The sequence below is a fragment of the Crinia signifera genome, chromosome 6, assembly GCF_055691185.1.
Source record: "Crinia signifera chromosome 6, ASM5569118v1, whole genome shotgun sequence".
Lineage (NCBI taxonomy): Eukaryota > Metazoa > Chordata > Amphibia > Anura > Myobatrachidae > Crinia > Crinia signifera.
Window position 1 is genome coordinate 241,303,493 of NC_139222.1, and position 8,303 is coordinate 241,311,795.

General features: G+C 45.7%; 1 protein-coding gene across 1 annotated transcript; it reads left to right on the top strand.

Moving 5' to 3' along the window:
- Positions 1 to 290: 290 nt before the first annotated feature.
- On the top strand, positions 291 to 6,237 carry LOC146009123 (scavenger receptor cysteine-rich domain-containing protein DMBT1-like). Its single transcript, XM_083149200.1, has 2 exons — positions 291 to 656; positions 5,920 to 6,237. The coding sequence occupies exons 1-2, from the start codon at positions 370 to 372 to the stop codon at positions 6,203 to 6,205; spliced, it is 573 nt and encodes a 190-aa protein (XP_083005326.1). The 5' UTR covers positions 291 to 369; the 3' UTR covers positions 6,206 to 6,237.
- Positions 6,238 to 8,303: the final 2,066 nt, after the last annotated feature.

Consider the following 8,303-nt stretch of genomic DNA (forward strand, 5'->3'; position numbering starts at 1 on the left):
CTATTTGGTCATGCTAAAACTGATGCAGGGTATGCTGGGATGTGTAGTTCAGCAACAGCTGGAGTGTCAAGGATAGCCATCACTGCTCTAGAACACGCTCTGTAATTCCCATGCTGAGCCTTTTATGTTAAAAGGGAAAATATTGATTTGGTGGACTCTAGTTGAGCCTCAGGATGTTTACAAATGGCCCCAACTGTACATATTTACAGATATTGCATATATACCAAGTATCATAACTATTTATTGGTGTATTTATGTATCCATCAGTTGCAAAGTGACACAATCGTCTATACAAACGCCCTGTTCACTTACTCTACTAAACCAGTGGCAATTCACCGAAAAAAGTTAAGTCTACTCCTGAGATGTCATATGTACCAAGACACCATGGTGGAGATCCTGTACAATGCTAATGATATAATTGAGGACAATTACTCTCAACATGGCCTCTATATTGCTCATCTCACGTTCTTCCAGTCTGCGAGTTTCCTATACCCAGTGTACGAGGATCCCTACTATGTAGACCTCAATCAAAATCTATTTCTGGAAGCCATCTTGGACACTTCGGACCTATCGCTAGTCCTGTTTGTAGATACCTGTGTGGCTTCACCTGATCCATTTGATTTCACAAGAAATGTGCATTACATTATACATAATGGGTAAGCAATATGTATAACTTTAAAAAACTAAATCTGGACAAAACCCCTATGGCTTGTGACAATAGAGAATAGCCACTTTGTGAGCTGAATTCCGCATAGTATTTTCCATGGCAATTTACAGGGCAGTCCAAGTAGTAGACTGGATCAAGGTCCTTATTCTGGTTGAAAGGAAGGCTGGGTAATTTGCAGACGCAGCCTGCCACCCACATGGCAACCCGCCCACCGAACCCCGCAGGCATGCGAATGGATGATTTGCACACAGCGGCTGCACATGCGCATAAAAACCTATGCAAATGTGCAGTTGAACAATCGTGCCCCTGTGTAAATGCGTGGGGACTGATTGAATAACCCCCCAAGTGTAGCCTTCAATTACTTACTGTAACTGTGGCCAGCATGCATATATTGTATAATGTATTATTTAGATCTAGGTCATCTAGGAAACATTGGGTCTACAGTATCATCTGTAATTGTATACAGATTGAGTATCCCTTATCCAAAATGCTTGGGGCCAGAAACATTTTGGATATTGGATTATTCTGTATTTCAGAATATTTTTATATTTCAAGAGGTACCTTGAGGACCGGACCCATGTGTGAGCACAAAATGCATTTATGTTTTATAAACACATCAAACACATTAAATACACATATAAATATTATAATTGTGCATGAAACAAGAATTGAAACAAATGAAACAAAGTTTGTGTACAATCTCAGCACTGAATTTGAATGCTAAGCAATCATTTTCTTGCACATATATTTAGTGCCAGTTACATATCATGTCCCCAGTAGTCCTAGTTACAGGTGTCCCCAGGAGTGCCAGTTACATGTGTCCCGAGTAGTGCCAGTTACAGATGTCCCGAGTAGTGCCAGTTCCAGATGTTCCCTGTAGTGCCAGTTACATATCATGTTCCCAGTAGTGCCAGTTCCAAATGTCCCTAGCACTGCCAGTTACATATCATGTCCCCAGTAGTGCCAGTTTCAGATGTCCCCAGTAGTGCCTGTTACATATCATGTCCCCTGTAGTGCCAGTTCCAGATGTCCCTAGTAGTGCCAGTAACAGATGTCACCAGCAGTGGCAGTTACATATCATGTCCCCAGTAGTGCCAGTTACACATCATGTGCCCAGTAGTGCCAGTTGCATATCATGTGCCCAGTAGTGCCAGCTACAGATGTCCCCAGTAGTTTATGTTACATATCATGTCCCCTGTAGTGCCAGTTACATATCATGTCCCAGCAGCACCAGCTTCAGATGCCCCTAGTAGTGCCAGTTACATATCATGTCCCAAGTAGTACAGTTACCGAAGTACCCAGTAGTGCCAGTTACATATCATGTCCCCACAGTGGCATAACTATAAAAATCCCCCCCCCCCCCCCGCCGTCAAAATGTCCGCCCCCATACAGCAGACAGTATCAGAGAACTGTCTGCTGTATGGGGCGGACATTTTATGATGGTCCTTTTTCATTTCAGCAGAAGCCAGGGTAGGAGGGGAGCCGGGACCGCTGTGCAGACAGGTAAATCTGCGTGTCCCGGCCGCAGCACAGTGGCATTACAATAGCCCTGCAGACCCCAGGCGCCCACACTTACACAGCGCCTCCCCGCGACCGTGGGGTCTGCCCGGCTATTGTTACGCCACTTTGTCCCCAGTAGTGCCAGCTATAGATGTCCCCAGGAGTGGCAGTTACATATCATGTCCCCAGTAGTGCCAGTTACATATCATGTCCTCAGTAGTGCCAGTAACAGATGTCCCCAGCAGTGCCAGTTACATATCATGTCCCTAGTAGTGCCAGTTACATATCATGTCCTCAGTAGTGCCAGTTACATATCATGTCCCCAGTAGTGACAGTTACATATCATGCCCCTAGTAGTGCCAGTTATATATATACAGTAGTCCCTTATTCAGATCTGATTGCAGTACAAATTTGGGTACGTATATGTTAGTTGGGCGTCCACTAAGCTATTTGCTTAGTGGGCTATGCTGCGTAAGGAAATCGCATCACATCGCATGTCCACTTTTAGTGTTACACTATGCGTGCAAAGCGATGCGATGTGATATTACTAATTAATGTGTTTTTTTGCCGGTCTTATTTTTCCCGCTCTTATCGCATCGCATTGTTCCTCGCACATTTTATGACACTAAAAGTTGTAATGCGATGCGATATTACTAAATAATTTATTCCCTGCTATAGTGAAAATTGTAGGTACCCCCCCTATTATCCACACCACCCCATAGCGTTGCAAGCGCAGTGTTGCCCTGCTATCCACGCCACCCTGAAGCGTGGCGAGCGGTGGTGGAACGCATCCTCCCGACCTTTTCATACCCCCACTATCCACGTCGGCATTGAGCTGATTTTATATAGTGTGGTGAGCGCAGCAAGCCACCGAGCCCGAAGCATGGCGAGCACAGCGAGCCCCGCGAGGGGATGCGGAAAACATGTAAAGTAATTAGCGTCCCCTCGCTGCGCTCGCCACACTATATAAAATCAACTCCAAGCCGATGTGGATATTGGGGGTATGAAAAGGTCGGGAGGACGCGTTCCGCTGTGCTCGCCACGCTTCGGGCTCGGTGGCTTGCTGCACTCGCCACACTATATAAAATCAACTCCACGCCGACGTGGTGATGTGAACACATAGTAACGTTCAAATGTAAATTTAGTGAGAAATGATTATGATAATGAATAAGGAATAAATACCAACAGCAAAGAGAATGATTAATTATAACAAGAATCAGAAAAACATCAATAATATCAGGAACAATATAATAAAGAAGAAGAAGAAAAAAAGACGTGGGCACTGCTGGACTCTTTGGCAGGAGGCTCAGTGCATACAAAATACGTTCAAATGGATTGTCTGCAGCAAGACTTTTCCTCCACATGAACTCCTGCAGGTAACTGTTCAAATGCTGCCTTGCAGTGCCTCATGTTGCTTGGCGGCACCCCACATCCTTTCTATATTCTGGGTGTTTACCCCAGAATCAGGGTCCACAAAATTATATTTGTGGTTGACCCTGCTGTGCGCATAGCCGGCCGCTTGTAATTCATCAGTCTTATAGGCCCTCCCAGTGGCAAACGCAGGATTTTCAGAAGGGGGTTTCCAGAGGGGCGGAGCAAAGCACGGAGATGGACACTTAGGTGACCCAGTATATGTCGGGTCAGCTAAAGTATTATAGATAGACCAAATGTATATAAATAATAATAATAATAATAAAAAATAATATATATATATACATATATATATATATATATATATATACATACAGGGGCATCAACAGCAGTGTAGACCCCTGGGCATAACAATGTATTGGGGCACTTACCGATCCTCCAGCGGTAGGGGTGGGGGAAGCTTTGCCCCGGGTGGTAGGGGGTATTATATCAACTGCTCAGCATGTAGGGCCTGGATCAGTAATTTCCACTAATTACCCCTTCACTGCACAGATGGTGGGAGATGGGGTGGGAGAATCGGCATTGGGCTGAATGAAAGGGCCCTGATACATAACTTCCAGGGTGGTAGAGGATGTTTAATATGCAGAGGAGGGGTGTATAGTGGAGTGGGCTTATTATTCATAATTTTCTGGTGGGAAGACAGCTTGCTTGACTGCAGATATCTCCAGTTACCAGAAATAGATTTCATAGATTTTAATGGAATTAAAAACTAGAGAATCCCACCTACCAAATGGTATTGGGGACTAGGGGATCAGAGTTCAGAAGGCAGAGCAATCTGCCAACGAGTATATAAAACTACATACCAGGTGTGTGGAGCTGGAGCAGTAACCAGCTGCTGGACGGCTGATATCTCTGATTTCGGGAACAGTAGAGACAAGCTACTAGTGTCCATCAAAGGGGGAGAGTCCCAGCTTTTGGAATATACCCTCAGAAAAACTCTAAGTCAGACAGAACCTGAAATATCTGACTGGGAAGAGCAATTAATAGGCTTGGATGGGGACCACTGCTTTGAAGTCAGATATCTCCGGTCCCCAAGGGCCGATTTTTAAAATTCTTATACCCATGGAAAGAGGGGACCCTCAGCTTTCAGCATAGGGTCCTTAGACTCCTGGGGGGGGGGGTTCTGGGTACTCATAAACCCCCCCTGTGTGCGCTACTGCCTCCAGCAGTCACTATAAATGATAGATCTGGGGGCAACATGCGCTGTAATAGCAGCCATAAGTGTTGTGACGTCCCTCCTGTCGACGGCTGTGAGGAAGCCCCTGTCTCCCTGCAGAGATTTTACCGAACACCCACTGCTGTGGCAACATACTCCCCACAGAATATCTGCGCTTGGAGAACAGGGTCTCATTGACCTCCACCACAAGTCCCGGTCCTCCGATTTGTGTCTGGGGCTGGGAAAGCAGATCATAGGTGCAATCCTCCCTCATCAGTGCATTTTACTGCACCGTCGTAGCAATGCACATCCCCAACTCCCTTTCACAGTAGGCCACACTGGTGAGCTCCTGTGCCCACGAGTACAGAAAGCGTATCAGCTTCACAAATGGCAGAGCCCTGCTTGCACTGTCACCTTTCGGCGACAGGACTTTATATTGCACCGCCACTGACCTTCTCTTACAGTTTCATGGGGTGCCCATTGACGCACGTTTGCGTCACCGGCAGCAAATTTTTGTGCTGCAAGAATGACAGCGCCTCCTCCTCTGATGTCGGTAGACTGAAGAGTGACATCTGCTGACCTGCTGTCATGCTGCTGTCACTAGTAAACGCAGAAACACTGGGAGCACTCTGGGTAGCATCCATCACTGACACTGTTTTACCTCAGAGTGAGGGACCAGGAGCACTTACGCAACTTCTGACTGACTACACTATTTACTTAGCTTAAGTTTATTCATCAAACATAGTTACGGTAATTTATAGCCATACATCACTACTATATGCATAAACAGTACAGGGATCGCATCGCACGGATCGCACGGATCGCACGGCACTAAAACGGGACATGCGATGCGATTTTCTTCTGCAAACGTACGTATGTAAAGTGGGCGCCCAAGTAACATATAAGTACCCAAATTTGTACTGTGATCAGGCCATAATGTCCCCAGTAGTGCCAGCTATAGATGTCCCCAGTAGTGCCAGTAACAGATGTCCCCATCAGTGCCAATTACATATCATGTCCCCAGTCGTGCAAGTAACAGATGAGTGCTTTTAACAAAAACAAAAAAAAAGTACATCTACTAAACTATGGATTTCAGAATAATTTGGATAACAGATATCTGGATAAGGGATACTCAACCTGTACTCTCTTTATTTTTGTTTTTCAGGTGTAGCCAAGTCTCTGATTATAGAACCTACTATTCTTCCTCATCGAGCAAAGTTCGCTTTGGCTTCAGTGCTTTCAGCTTCTTAAGCCAACATTCAAGCGTGTATATACAATGCAAGCTTGTCGTGTGTAATCAGAATGACAGTGAGTCGCGATGCAATCAGGGCTGTATGATGAGGCACAAGAGATCACCTAATCCCCATCATGATCACGTTCTTGCTTCTGTAGGACCTGTGAGTCTGAAACCACAAAAGAACAGCCAGCAAGCATCGGCTTCACACAGATGAAACCAGAAGGATAGTAATCTGTATAATTAAAATACAAATACGGAGTAAATCATAATATCAGATGTATTAACCGTCAAATAAACATCAATTACCAATAAATTGAAAGACAATTTGGATTATTTTCTTTTGGATGTCTGTGTTTTAAAATATAATTGTTATCAAAAAGTGCATCTGTAGTAAATATGTGATGAGGCATAAACACACATGGCCATTACAGCCCCATTTTTAAGCGATCTGACTAGATCATTTAGAAATGAAGCACAGATTGCTCCGTGTGTATGGCCCCCAGTAATGCCGGACTAGATTTATACTGCATGCAGTATAATTCTAGTCATCGCCAGTGTTCTCTCAATTGAGACACAGATTGCTGAGTCTGCACATATTACTGGTGTAGCGATGTGTGCTGAGTGATCTCTGCTTAGCTAGATCACTCCGCAGAGGCTGACTCACCCCGTGTGTATGGGGAATAAGTCTTAAATCTGGTTTATAAATTAGATATTGTTTATGTCTAGCACAAGTGGTATAGGCACAGGTATGCACACAGACTAGCAATGAAGATACCCACAAGTGTGAAAGGCCAGAACGAAGAGACATGCCCAATTCAATCAAGTTATTTATTCCCAAAATAGCCATTAATAAGTTATAAATTGTGACTTGGTAATTTCCACTGCACCCATGTAACCTACCTCTTCTGCCTATCCCTAATTTCTCAATGAAACAAAGCTTGGTCCGCAGGGAATCCTTTACCTAGAAAGAACTATGGGCTAGATGTATGAAGCAGTGATAAGGAAGGATAAGTGAGCCAGGGGAGAAGTGGCCCATGGCAACCAATCAGCACTGAAGTAACATCTATAATTTGCATAATATAAAATGATACAGAGCAGCTGATTGGTTGCCATTGGCCACTACACCTCCTCACTTATCAGTGCTTCATACATGCAGTGGCCGGGTTTGCCCCTTTTCATCACTCCACAGCACGGGCACGCCCCTTTTGTGACGTCGGCAGCCCGGGACCACCCAAAATAGTGGCGTAGGCGGGCCCAGTCCGTCACCTTTACGCTGCCCCCTTTGAAGCGGCGCCCTGCCAGCCTAAGTTCCAAGAAGGAACACTACACCATCAATACGGGGCTACCTCACTATTGTCCCAGGCCTGAGCAGTGAGGGGGCCCATCTCTGCTGCTGCATATGAGTGTATAACTTTATAGAACTGACCTTAACAAAATGGCTGCCACCATGGTTGGAACAAAAAAAAACAACAACAACAGTATGGGCTAACAAATACACAGGAACACAAGAAAGAATTACATTTAACAATAAAGTGAGAGTAAAGGCAACATTATGTCTCCAGGACCATATAGCACACTGACACTGGGAAACCCGGATGGCAGTAGATATATATATATCTGTGATATTTGGCCAGATTCTCTAAGATTCAAAAGTGATAAAATAGAGAGTGATAAAAAGCCAGCCAATCAGCTCCTGCCTGACATTTTTCAAACACAGTCTGTGACATGGCAGGTAAGAGCTGATTATTCATCACTCTCCATTTTATCACTTTTGAAGCTTAGAGAATCTGGTCCAGTGAGTTGCTGGCTCCATCTTTGCAGGGGCTGGTGATTCTATCGCCAGCCCCCGCCAGCGGCCGGCTCTCGCCAGCGGCCGTCTCTCGCCAGGGGCGCGTGCATGACATGCTCGTGCTCACCATGTGGCTACGAGCTGGCTCCGCCGCCAGCTGCCGCCGCCCCTCGCCGCCCCCCCCCCCCCCCATCCCTGTCCGTCTCCCTGAAGAGGAGACGGGCAGGATGCCACCGCAGCGCCGTCCTCAATCTGAGGTGGCTGAGGCAGGGCTGGGGTATTATATGTGTGAGAGGAAGATGGCTGGGATAGGAGCATATATGTGTGACATGAGGGACAGGGTTGGGCAGAGTTGCGTATAAGTGGGTGAGAGCTAGGTGGCTGTGGAATATGTTTAGACGGTGGTAGATGAAGCATGGTGTGTGTGTGTGTGTTCCTGTGGATCTGAGTGCTCAATCATCACACCATAGAGAGAATCTAGTAAGTTGCTCCCCATGATAATTTGGCCTGCATATCGATGGGT

Bases quoted from the DNA above. Each gene is read 5' to 3' on its own strand.
- LOC146009123 (XM_083149200.1), top strand. From the start codon at position 370: ATGTACCAAGACACCATGGTGGAGATCCTGTACAATGCTAATGATATA. The intron at 657-5,919 runs GTAAGCAATATG...TTTGTTTTTCAG, and splicing joins CATTACATTATACATAATGG to GTGTAGCCAAGTCTCTGATT.